Here is a 13,295-nt window from a genome sequence, read left to right as displayed (position 1 = left end):
TACATATTCGTAGCAACATAGTGTTAACCCACAGGGTAAGATGCCCGTCGTGCTGGGAAATTGTGCACGTTCATCGGAGCAATTGGAAAGTGAACTTATCGGAGATATAAGTGATTTTGAAGTAATGATTTATCATACAAGCCATCCTCAATTAGTTATGAAAGTATAAGTATTTGTTTCTTTCGTGTTCATTCATTGGTGCTGTGTACCATTATGTTGCACCGGAAAACAAGTTTTGTTTTATGTTGCATATCATTATCTTGCACCTAAATTATCTGAAAAATGATTCGGTGTTGCCATTAGAGACTTCTCCCATGACCTCGGATGATAAAGTTACTGCTACATCAGATCTCAAGTTTACTTCTCAAGGGAAATTACCTAGGAAAAGGAAAAAGAAATGCAACCAGTGGGTGCGGTATGAACAGAAGAATTTGCGAAACAGTAGCCATGGATGCAAATTAACTGCAAAGAAGAAGGTGAAAGCAGCTACTTCTGGTGAAGATTGTATGTGCCCTAAGCATTGTTTCAAAGAACTGTCTTCTAATCAAAGAGAAATGCTATTCACGGAGTTCTGGAAGCTTGGTAATTTTGACCTCCAAAATCCATATCTCTGCTCCTGTGTGAGACTGATTTACACTAATTCCTAAAATTGAAAAATAAAGTATTTGTGATCTATTCAGCACTTTTTGAAAAAAAACCCTACATTTTTCATTTGTGTACTGAATTTCACCTTATAATGCATAATTACTCTTTAAAAGTTGCAAGAAACAATGGTGAAGATCAGTTGGGTGCAATACAATGGTATGACACATCATCTGTTTTCCGCAACTTGCCTCCAAAATTAGTTCATTGTGAAACATTTTTTACTGCAATACACAGATTATGTGTTATGTGATCATTGAATTTACTAAATGTTCTATGTAATATTAAACACACAAATTTGCTCAATATGAACTTAGAAACTAAGATATTTTGTTCGATATGTAAGGTATATACTCGTATACTAGCAATATTTCATTTATGTATTACCTTCAACGAAGATGGTCTCCAATTACACAAGGCGTTCATACGACTTGATTTACATATATATCACACGAGAAAACAGTGATAATAGCAATCCACTCCCCAGATAGTACAGTAAATTATGCATTTATTTATGTTATATCTTCAATATACAGTGTGTCCGTAAAATAATGGTGGGGTTTTAAACATAGTTTTGGAACGAAGCATGGTAGAAAGATGCACGATACGTCAAATCAAAGAGAAAGTCTCCAAGTTTATGTATGCAAAAGCTTACCTACAGGCGCGAGGGGTAACGCATGCGCATCATGTTTCAAGGACACGCAAGCTGAACGAGCTCGTTAGTCATCCTCGCTACTCAACATGTTTTCATGTCATCATGTTTTTCAACAAGTTTATTTTCAGTGATGAAACAACGTTTCATGTTTCGGGATCGGTACATCGGCATAATGTTCGTATATGGGGTAGTGAACCTCGACATGCCGTTATGGAACATGAGTGTGACAGTGAAAAAGCGAATGTGTGGTGCGCTATTGGACGAGACAGAGTTATTGGCCCCTTCTTTTTTGCTGAACAAACAATAACGGGGACCACCTTCCTGGATTCGTTACAATGGTATGCAGTACCCCAAATATCGGAGAATTCCATTTCCAGTTAGATGGTGCTCCTCCACATTTTTTCACAATCGTGCTGGATTTTCTTAACGAAACATTTCTTCGGCAATGAGTCGGAAGAAGACTGTGGATTGCCTGGCCCCCACGGTCTCCAGACCTTAAACCCATGGACTTCTATTTGTGGGGTTATGTCAAGTGTTTTCCTGTCAAGTTCGAAATCTGGACCATTTAAAAGCAAGGATCACTGAAGCTATTTCGTCTTTCACGCCGGATGTTCTCTGCCGTGTATGGGAAGAGACTGAATATCGTCTTGACGTCTGCAGGGCAACTAAGGGTTCACACATCGAAGTCTATTGAACAGGTAAGAAACTTGGAGAGTTTCTCTTTGCTTTGACGTATCGTTCATCTCTCTACCATGCTTTGTTCCAAAACTATGACTGTTTAAAACCCCACAATTATTTTACGGGCACACAGTGGATTCACCAAATTTCAGTTCTACGATGCCTCAAACAGGCTACAGAGGGCTCTGAGTTGGTAACTTTAATTCTGGCCACCCGGTATATAACCTACATGACAATCCAATGCTATACCTGTAATGCAATCAGTGATATAAATATCCTGTTATACTTACTTATATTAATATAATAATATCCCCTTACAGCTACTGTTAGTTTGAGTTTCATTCCGCTTTTTGCACATATAGGCTAATCGGGACTAGACCTACAGCTCAAAATTGGATATGAACCAACTGTGCCACCACTTGTATCAAATCCGAGACCATTTGATTACCAGGCTACGGCGTAAAGTCAGTGTCAGTCCATTTGGATACAATACGTTGTCAATAATTGGGCTCGACTATAAGTTGAATTTCATAGGATTAATTTGTAGTTGATGTTCTTTACTGCGAATCCCGACGCAGGTTTTCCACTGATTTTAGTTACATTAGTTTGTAAAGTTTAATTGGGAAAATTCATAGCTTTGCAAAACTGACATATTTTTTCTTCTATCTTTTTATTTGCAGCCAATATTGTGCGAATCATCGTACGTCCTTCTGGAGTACGCGCGGACGGCGATGTTCATGTGGATGTTTGTGGAAGGGCTCTACCTTCACAACATGATCACAGGTATGTTATTATATATATATATATATATATATATATATATATATATATATATTCCTCGATATCTGTAACATTGCTTGGCTAGTTTTTCAATTGGCGAAACTCATGTGTATATTTTTAGCTAATTTAAAGCAACAACAACAACATCAACGGCTTTTCCATAGTTAACTTAATTTATGTAATTGTAATGATTCAGTTTTAAAAACTATATTTATGGTGCCCTCAACTCCAAATTATAATCATAATTTAAATAAAAAACGACTGCAACCTGTGAAATTTTATTGTAGACCTTACGATGTCGTCCATTATGCTGAATTGTGGTTAGTGGTGACAGCGGAAATAAAAAACAGTGTCATTGTTAACCTCAATTCAAGTTAAGGGAAAGCATTTAGGTTTAAGTGAACTTCGGATACGATTAACATATTATCTAAATCCCTAGGAGTGCATTGGGAGCGGAGTTGACTTCATTAACATGCTTTTGGATACGAACTATTAAGTATTTAAAGCAATATGTTCCAAATTATCGTAACATACCCTTCGATATGTGGGATCGAAACTAGTGGGTGTAGCTCATTCGTCATTCATCCCGACTATTGACATACTCGCTGTTCATGATTAGCTTGTTGGTAAGGTGCGAGAGGTGATACCTACACATGTATGAATGGCAAAACACAACACCTGAATTTTATACACCCTAAGACTGGATCAACATGGTAAATGGAGATGGACTTCACATGGTGAATAATTATGACCGTGACTGTACGGTACGTCATGAGTTTGACTTGCTGCTCGCCCCAACGTTTCCTGACTCAGTCGTAGTTCCGCCCCTCTCAAAGTTTGCTCTAAAACTGACTAATGACCTCTCTCCTCCCAGATATTTATTATGATCGATTTTACTAAGCAAATGCAGTCAGTTACCCGTATCCTCTTCCTGGTTTCACCTGTTTACAAGCTTACGCCGTTGGTGACCAGGAAGAGCTTAGGTAATGTTTGATACTGCATTCCTGATTGTCAAGTTCCTGTCTGGAAAATGATGGCTGAATAACTGGGATTTGAATGTTCTTTATATGGATATTTCTAATTATTTCATAGATCGTTACGTTATTGTGAAATGGGAAGCAGTTGTAAGCTCAAAGTCTCCTTTGGTGTGCTCGGACTTCAACATTTTCTCATGGAGTTTATCCATAAATATTTTAAATCTTGAAGTTATTTCTATAAGTTATTAGAAAGTGCATTGAGGTTGCCTGAGTGATCTCTTCCTAATGTTTACTTCAAGTTTGAGTAAACAGCACAGCATCATGTCAGCTAGAGCAGAATATAATCACATTCATGAGAAAGGAACATGTGCGGAAATACGATAAGCAGCTGTACACCCTCCTCTATCTACTTTTTTCTCTGTACTAGCATCAGGTTTAATTGTAAATACTCAAAAAATCCCCTACAGAGACACACAAACACTCACACACGCAGATTTATTCTTTGAGACTTGAGAGACTAGACCTGTTTGAACGGTTTTGCTTTTTTCTGTTATGCGTCAATTTCCAGCCTGTAGACCCAGTACGCATTTATGTGTACACACTGCGCAACTAGAGCGGAAGTATTCTTTAATCAGTGGAAAATATGTAACCACCAAAGTCAGCAAGCACCCCCCCCCCCCCACCATACAAACGAGAAAACTTTGTAATTAGAAGAATTTGAAACCCAAATATACATTTTCCATTTGCCGTTTAGGGTTACAATAAATGCCTACTCACAGTTCTAAACTGAATCAAATATAGGAATCAATCAACATGCTCAATCAAAAATACTTACAACCAACCAGTAACGTGTGTAGAATTGTACATAATATTTGTAAGAAAGGACGACCATTTTTATATTTACCACATGACATAACTTGCAATTAATTAAACAATGTATCAGTTCGCAGGATAAATCACAGTGATCGTGCATGTTAATTTTATGGCTGATTTTTCTGGTCTTAGGAACTTCTGCGTCGCACAAATAAAGTAGGAGTGCAATTTGTGCTTATAAAAGAGAGAAAATGAGAATCGATTTATTATTTAAGAAATCACGAAAGAAAATAAAACGATTGCATCAAGACATGTTTGTGTATACGAGCATACCAGAGATAATTTATTTCCAATTCGGCCACTGATTATGCGTACAAATATCAAATAATGGTCCTTTCTAAGATACTGAAAATATTTACTTTCAAGTATATAGTAGTTTGTATATCCTACGTTGGTTCGTTTTCTAGATATTTGAGTGCAAGTTATGCGAAAAAGCTAACATGTTCCTCATAGAGATTTGAAGGAGAAAGGCAAAATTGAGGTGTGGGAAGGAATGTGTGACATCCCACCAAGTGTCATCACACCCCTCCCCCACACACCTTCTATTTTTTCGATACAATGCATTTATTTCACCGGCTAAAAGATACACAGCAGGTCTCCCAACCAAAAGCATTAACGCACATTCCAGTGACGGCAAACAATGTCATGTGAACGATTTGCGGACATATTTCCACGAACTGTTCTTTGAATCCTTGCTTGGAAGGAAGAAAAATGTCTCGTGTGCTTTTGTTAGATGTTCTATAATTGTCTTTCATTCTCTATCCTTTGAGTTTGTCATTTTTAAAATGAGATTGTTGACATTCAATTTATTTCAGTGACCGTGTTCCAGGAGAAGTCCCACTACATTATTTACACAGTGATAGGGTGGGGAGTTCCTGTTCTCATGACTGCCGTGTGGGCAGTTTTCACATCGCTTCACTACGGTCTCTCAAGGTGAGTCAACATTATCTTCATACATTATTTGGAAAAAGAGGAACTGAAAGTCTTTTAACATGCTGGAACATAAACAAACCTTTTACAATCAAACATATCTTCTGCAAATAATACAGTGCGCACATTTTAAAACCGGGCCCGAGCACAAATGTGAGAAATGTTTCAATATAGTGATCTGCGCATTTAGTACCTTACAACAAATGTTTGTTTGTTGGACCTTGTTGTTCAATTCTTTAATACTCATACTCCCCTCCCTCCCTCCTCTTCTTCCCTTTCCCTTTCCCTACCGCATTGCGTGTTTGTCTGAGGGAATTTTCTGTTTGAGGGATTTTTTTTGGGGACAGGGTTATTTCACAAGGACTATGGCCCGCCAGATCTCCCGATCTCTCAAGTCCGGACTACTTCCTACAGGTTTTTTTTTAAAACAAACTCTTTACAGACATAATCCACGCACCTTAAAAGAGCTGAAGCATCACTGTTGCCATTCAGAATATCACCGCAGAAATACTCCATAAGGCTAGGAATATGTGTATCCTGCAAGAAGGACTTCATTTCCAACATTTCTTGTAAGGTACTAAATACGCAGATCAGTATATTGTAACATTTCTCATATTTGTGATAGGGGCTGGTTTTAAAATGTACGCATTGTATGTCTCCCGAAGCGTGGCGACAATATCTTGATGGCGACATTCATGTGTGTATTCACTCATCTGCACAGATCGCTGTAAAAGTCCCCCCCCACGCATATTGCACAGCGCCATGTATGAACATTTGGTGGGGGCGTGGGGATAGCTCCTCACACGTTGGCCATTATTTGGAGTTGATGTGATCAGCACCACTCTTCTGCCGCCTTTAACCCCTCCTCCGCACAAGTACCCATTCATTTGAGGCTGAGTGAACCCCAGAGCCGCCTTATACAAGGACAAGACCGGAAAAATTCCGACCTTAGGTCACCCACCCCGCGAATCGAATCTGGGTCTCCCACGTGGCATTTAGGGGCCCTACCGAATTTCTTTTCATAAAATGAAAACCTCCAAAGTGGCAGTTTTGCCCGTCATTCTTCTTCTGTTTTCACATGTATGAGTTATACACAATTCTCTGTTTTCTCATTGAGGATAAACACAAACATCCATGTTACCCCGTATTCGAACCCGGGACTCCTGGCGTGATAATCACTCCGCTACGGAAGTAGACATGAACAACCGCGGCTCCTATAAGTGCTATTATATTCTTCTATTTAGGAACAAACACCTATAACCCTATGGGCCTCCCAGATGGCGCAGTGGTAGCGTCGTCGACTTGTAATCAAGGGGTCTCGGGTTCGATACTCGGTTTAGGTACATAGTGGTTCGATCCCACTTTAAACTGTAGGTCCAGTCCCGATTAGCCTTACTGTGCATAAAGTGGACTTAAAACACCAAATCAACTAACCAAAGCCTATAACCCTACAAGACATTCACTCCCACCGAGTAAATTAGCGAATCAGTTTAGTTCATAGTTCGTAAGGTGTTATCTTGTTGGCTATTTAGCTGTTACCTTTACTTGCGAAGGGAGACTTTGACGGGAATGGAAACATTCATATCTCAAGCAACTACAATGGCATTAGCTAAATGTTTCGCAAAGGGTAGCGTAATATTAACACTATAACAATTATAAGTGCAAAGAAAACTAATCGAGAACTTGATACAACTTTTCACCAAAAGACCTTGAGTTAAAAAAAAAAAAACAATTTCAGCCCATTGTTTCAAAATTAAATTTCCCAAAGTCTTCGCGAAACTTGAGATATTGTGCGAGTTTCTTACTTAACGTTTCATCTTTCAAAACATCCCGTTATGAGTCATCCTCTGAGAAGACTGAGGTTCAAAAACTTTCATTTTCCTCTCGAGACTTTCTAGGTAAGAATTTTAAGATTCGTCTCAGTATTAACCTTACAACTTTTACACTTAATAAAACTTCAGATAAAGATGTGGGTTTCTTGAGTCACCGATGAGACAACGTTTCGCTTCAGGTTTACCAGTATACTTCAAAGTATTAAAAAAAGTGGAAACTTAACATTCATAAACAGCACTGAACTACCAGTATTGATATTCATAAAATTCTCATGTATTAAAATTACATGAACAAGTATATTGTTACAGATAATAACTTCTCATGCACTTCGTTTCTTTCCATAGGTGCTGGTGGGGCTACAATCTCACTTTATATTTTTGGATTCTTGAAGGACCACGGTTAGGAGTAATAATAGTAAGTGTTGCCTTTTGCTAATTTTTCATTTGTAATTGTTTTATAAACTTTCTGATCGTACAGCTCAATTACGCTCAGGGAACATATTTGCCTTAATTTTCTCATGTCTAAGCGTTCTATGAAGTAACGCTTGTATCTTATGTTCAGGTATACAATGGAAGAAGATGCAGACAAAGAACTCGCAGATTTAATAAAGAGGGAAGGTCAGCAAGAGATATAGTGAGAAAGAGAGAGAGAGAGAGAGAGAGAGAGAGAGAGAGAGAGAGAGAGAGAGAGAGAGAGAGAGAGAGAGAGAGAGAGAGAGAGAAGGGGAAAGAAGACACAGATAGCGGAAGAAAGAGAAAGAGTGTGACAAGGGAAACAAGGATACACAGAAAAGCGGAGACAGGTAGAAGGAGGACACGGAAATTACTAAACACTTCCCCGCACTACACCTCTGATGCAATTATTAGTTAATCTTCTTCATGCTTATTTTAAAAATGTCACTTTATGATCATGCTAATCTATATCCCTTTTGTTCATTCACACACACACACACACACGCTCCACTCATGCATATACTTTAGATCTTTTTCTCTCTTCATCTGTTTCTGCTTGTTTCCGCTTCTCTGTCTATCTCTGTTATCCTTGCCTTTCCTTTCTTTTCCGTATCTCTCTTTCTATTGTAACGTCCCCCGGTTGTACACCAGTCGTCAGAAAGTTAGTCCGCTACTCCTTTAGTCGGGAACATGAGAATCTTTGCAAATCATCAGGGCTTGCAGGGTAGAAAAGAAGCACAACACAGTATTCCAAGTTAAACGCAGTTTTATAATCACTTATATTTCCTATCGTATGTGGACTTACAAACAAGGTACAGATTCGCTTACGTTTCTGCCTGAAGAGGAACAATTCTGTATCATATTAAATCACATCACAATCACTAAACACACTTGCATATAGAATTAACGTTGGACAAAACAAACGTAAATACACGAAAGTTTCTGTACTTAATTATTATTTCCGAGTATAGCCAGAATGAAACGAAAATAATTACCAATTACACTATTAAGGCATTCCATTAACCGTTTCCACGTTTCTGTTGATTTCTCACCTTCAACAACAACAACAAAGATTTATTGGACTTACAGCTTTACAGGTGGCTGTTTATGCCCAGCATACATTATAAGTACATAAGATACATTTTTAATTTTACACACAAAGTTCATAAACGCTCTTAAATACAATTTTATATAACTACATTAACTCAGTCAGTAACATAAAAATATTATAATTGTATATCAGCTTTTCTCAAAAAAGCAAGTATAACATATCCAATTCTAACATCTGGAGCATACAACATTGAAGTCATATTAATGAGGAAAGGAACATTAATTTTTGACAATGTTTTGTATAAAGTCTTTCTTCTCTCTGAGTGAATTGGACATTCCAAAATAATATGATGAGCATCACCCCTTAAATCACCACAGTCACAATTCGGAGATTTTAAAATGTGTATTTTAAATAAATGACGATATGTTCTCGCGTGACCACTTCTTAGTCTATTTATTAAAACAATTGCATTTCTCGAACCTTTACAATTATAAAACCAAGGTTTTTTCCTAGTGTAATCAACATAAGGACGATAACTTTCACCAACACTTTCTAATGCATTATTACACCATAAGTTCGATTCTTCAAAAATTTTCTTCTTAACCCTCGGCAAAAGATCTGTGTAATGCAGTGGTAACTGGATTGTTTCATTCATCTGAGCAGCTTGTTTTGCATATCTGTCTGCTTGTTCATTTCCGTAAATATTAATGTGTGATTTTACCCACACATAATGAACTACTTTTCCATTGCTAATTAAGCTATTTCTCACCTTCACCTGTTTTCTAACTGAGTCTGTCGTCAGGTGAAAAACATTCAGGTGGGTTCACTTCCTCTGCTGAGATGAGAAAGTGACGTCAACAGGAACAGATTATGACGTATTTATAAACATATATACAAGTTCCAAACACAACTGTATCAATCTAACTATAGTTGTCTGTGACAACTTGTACATTATTTGACGTAACAAACATTTTATAAATATTAACTTCTTACAAATATAAAACCTTAAACTCTCAGGTTCGTTACACTATTTCTTTCTCTCCCTCCCTCTTTCTTTTCTCCCCATCTTTCTTTATCCACTTCTCTCTCTTTCTCTTCCTCTTTCTTTCTCTCACCATCTTTCTCTCTCCCTTTTTTTCTTTCTTTCACCATCTTTCTCTCTCCCTCTCTCTCTCTCTTTTTTCTCTCGTCATATTTTCTCTCCCTCTTTCTATTTCGTTCTCTTCTTTCTCTTACAATCTTTTTCTCTCTCTCTTTATTTCTCTCTCTTTCTATTTATTTTTCTTACTCTCTCTTTCTCTCACCATCTTTCTCTCTTTCTATTTCTTTCTCTTTCTATTTATTTATCTTCCTCTCTCTTTCCATTTCTTTCTCTTCCTCTCACCATCTTTCTTTCTTTCTCTCTCTCTCTCTCTGTATCTCGTTGTCTTTTTCTCTCTCTCTCTGTATCTCGTTGTCTTTTTCTCTCTCTTTCTTGTTATTTCTCTCACTCGCATTCTCTACCTCTTTCTAACCCTTTCTCTCTCTCTCTCTCTCTCTTTCTCTTCTATAATATTTTTAAATTTTTGTATCCCAGTCTCTTTCTCTCACTATATCTGTCCATTTCTGTCTATGTTTATTAAGTCTCTCTTATCTCTCTCTCTCTCTCTCTCTCTCTCTCTCTCTCTCTCTCATATTTTCCATCACGTTCTATCTCTCCACCCTGTGCCAAATGAACAGTTGAACTAACCTACCTTCTACTGTACATGAACAATTTTACATTTGTTACAGTTTTAAGCAGAATTATGTCAGACCTCAGATATAAAACAAGTAGGAAAAGCTTATAATGTAAATCACCCAAAAACGTATAGTCAGAAATTTCATTTGTGCGTTTTGTAACTCTATGGCGAGAAGTGCATTTTAATAGCAAATATTCAATAACAACTTCTACCACCGCTCTAGATTTAGGCAACATACATAACGCATTGCAGAGAAGTGTATTTTTTGTAGGAGTTGCATTTTTATTGCCGCTGACTGTACATTGCCATAGCTATGTATAATCTTGTAGGGTCAAGGAGATACACTTAATTGACAAAGTTGATGTTAGAGTGTTTAGGCTTTGTGTGGCGCCACCTGGCTTACATAGTTGGAGATGTTTCCAGAGAACTACGAAGAACGTATCCAATTCTTGTATCATCAACAGCATTCAGGAACACAAGAGAAATATATCGAGAAGCTTACAGTGGCGTAAAATCTAATCGATCTCCTGCTAACGGTTTGTCACGCTCCGATAACTTTCCTACTTGTCACTTGCATTCGTCCGCTGCGAGTGACATTCAGCGGGTGACAGGCGTGAAACAATAAGAAACTTCCGGAAAGTTAATCTGTACGGTGATAAATTTCCTTTGTTTGGCAGAGTACGCTACCGGAATTTTCGAATAGTAATCCTAGAGAAAATTTCCTAGGTCTAAGGAAATTTTGAAGCAACTTTAATGGCAAAGGGGAAATTTCACCATGTAGGCATGGGCGTATATAGTTCACGTAAGGGGGGGGGGGGGGTTGCTTTATTTCATAAGTGAAAATCCAGGGCCCGACCGGAAGCTTGTTGGGGAGCGGGGGAGGGGCGTGCTGGACCCAACAAAGTTGTGTGTATGTAGTCACGAAGTCACGTTACTTAGTGTTGATACTTTTCTGTCCATCTTGTGTCAAACAACTTGAGAATGTCACGATGTTTACATGGTTTTCTTGCACTGCGTTTGTAAAAAAACAAATTTCTTTAAGAAGACTCGAGGGAAAATAATGAAAACTCATTTGACAGTCCCAATGTAGTTTCTAATCGCAGAAATTCCGAAACTTTAAGGAAATTAAAGACATTTGGTCTGCAGTCCCATCTGGTGTGTGGAATTACGTAACTTCCTTCCCATCCATATCTCGTCCCATACGTCTCGAATTTAGGAAAATACATTAAGTCCGAAGAAATTTTTATGAACAAGCGGATAGAACAGGTAATCTGGTAATTTTACTGAACCAAAAGGGGGTGGGTTGGACCCGTTGAACCTCCCTTAAATACGCCCATGAATGTAGGTAAAAAGGACATTGGTTTCTCTAAAACATTTTATCAAAAGCTGTATCTTTAAATTTATCTTCGTTGCTATTTCTAAAGAGGCAATCTCATTGGAAATTGGTTTTCAGTGTCCACTTCCATTTGTGCGTTCTAAGATATCACCTTTAGAAGCAAAACTTCAGGCTTTGGGAACTGGGAGTGTACTTTCTTGGAGGTATTGCCTAACAGAAGTTCATATACAGTATGTAACATTGTTATTCGTACACATAGAATTTCCGAGGAAAAAATGTCATATCTACTAGTAAATATAATCATTTTCATATGTACCTGGAAATTAATGTTAATGAAGGTTTCACCAACGAATGTCAATAAAAATATATGTTCACAGTGCATAAACAGAGCATATAATTTGTGTGAAAAGAGAAACACGCTGTTTCATGCAACATTGTTATTCGTACAGGCAAGAGTTTCAATCTTCCTCGCATACAGCGCCACCGCTATTCTGGCGATTTCGTACAGTTTGCAACTTCGTAACAAGTTTGAACATGTAGGCGCGCTCCCCGTCAAGCGGAATGCTGGCGTAGGTATTGTTGTAGGCATAGACAAATAACCAAGGGTTGTAGGCCTATCGTCTATCTATCAGCGTGTTCGAAATGGGTAAGGTGAAGGAACTTAGTTCCGATCTGAAGGATGCTATCATAAATTTGGCCCTTAGAGGTTATTCGTTAAGAAAAATTGGACAAACAGTCAATAAATCACACTCCACAGTACAATACATAGTAAACAAATTTAGAGAGGAAGGTTCAACACAGAATGTGCCAAGAAAACCAAAAGAGAGACGGTTGAATCAACGTGATGAACGCTTTATTTTAAAAAAAAGTGCGAGTAAACCCCCGACTAAGTGTTCCTCAGTTACGACCGTTAGTAGAAAATGTTGCTGGCAAAATGATGTCCGATCAAACTGTTCGATGTGTATTGTGGAAGTATGGATATCATTGCAGAATACTACGAAAGAGGCCGTATGTAAAAAAGGTGAATCGCAGGAATAGACTTCCATTCGCGAAAGAGCACGAACACAAGGACCAGGAATTTTGGGACAGTGTCATATGGTCAGACGAGTCCAATATTAATATGTACGGGTCAGATAGGATAAATAGAAAATCAAATAAAGACAATGATCACATTAATGCAGTTCCAACAGTTTAGCACGGTGGTGGGTCATTAATGATTTGGGGCTGTATGTCGTCCAAAGGTGTTGGTACTATCCAGTTTATTGATGGTATCATGGATGCATATGTCTATTTGGACATATTGAAGAACAATGTAAAGCAGAGTGCCCCAAAAATGGACATGTCGCATAAGGCGCGAGTTAACATGAATT

The 13,295-nt window shown here is 37.9% G+C and overlaps 1 protein-coding gene across 3 annotated transcripts in view; it reads left to right on the top strand.

Annotated features, from left to right (window-relative positions):
* LOC145977783 (PDF receptor-like) overlaps positions 1 to 13,295 on the top strand; it is a 231,132-nt gene that overhangs the window by 202,287 nt on the left and 15,550 nt on the right. For all 3 annotated transcript variants that reach the window (XM_083110062.1, XM_083110061.1, XM_083110059.1), the window contains exons 7-9: positions 2,656 to 2,758; positions 5,421 to 5,538; positions 7,713 to 7,782. In XM_083110062.1, the coding sequence (XP_082966188.1) occupies positions 2,656 to 2,758; positions 5,421 to 5,538; positions 7,713 to 7,782 (291 nt within the window). The remainder of the gene's footprint in view (positions 1 to 2,655; positions 2,759 to 5,420; positions 5,539 to 7,712; positions 7,783 to 13,295) is intronic.

Source organism: Lepisma saccharinum, chromosome 23 (genome assembly GCF_977018435.1).
Source record: "Lepisma saccharinum chromosome 23, izLepSacc3.1, whole genome shotgun sequence".
Classification (NCBI taxonomy): Eukaryota; Metazoa; Arthropoda; class Insecta; order Zygentoma; family Lepismatidae; genus Lepisma; species Lepisma saccharinum.
The sequence above is the reverse complement of the archived record's forward strand: the minus strand, read 5'-3'. Positions and strand labels throughout refer to the sequence as shown.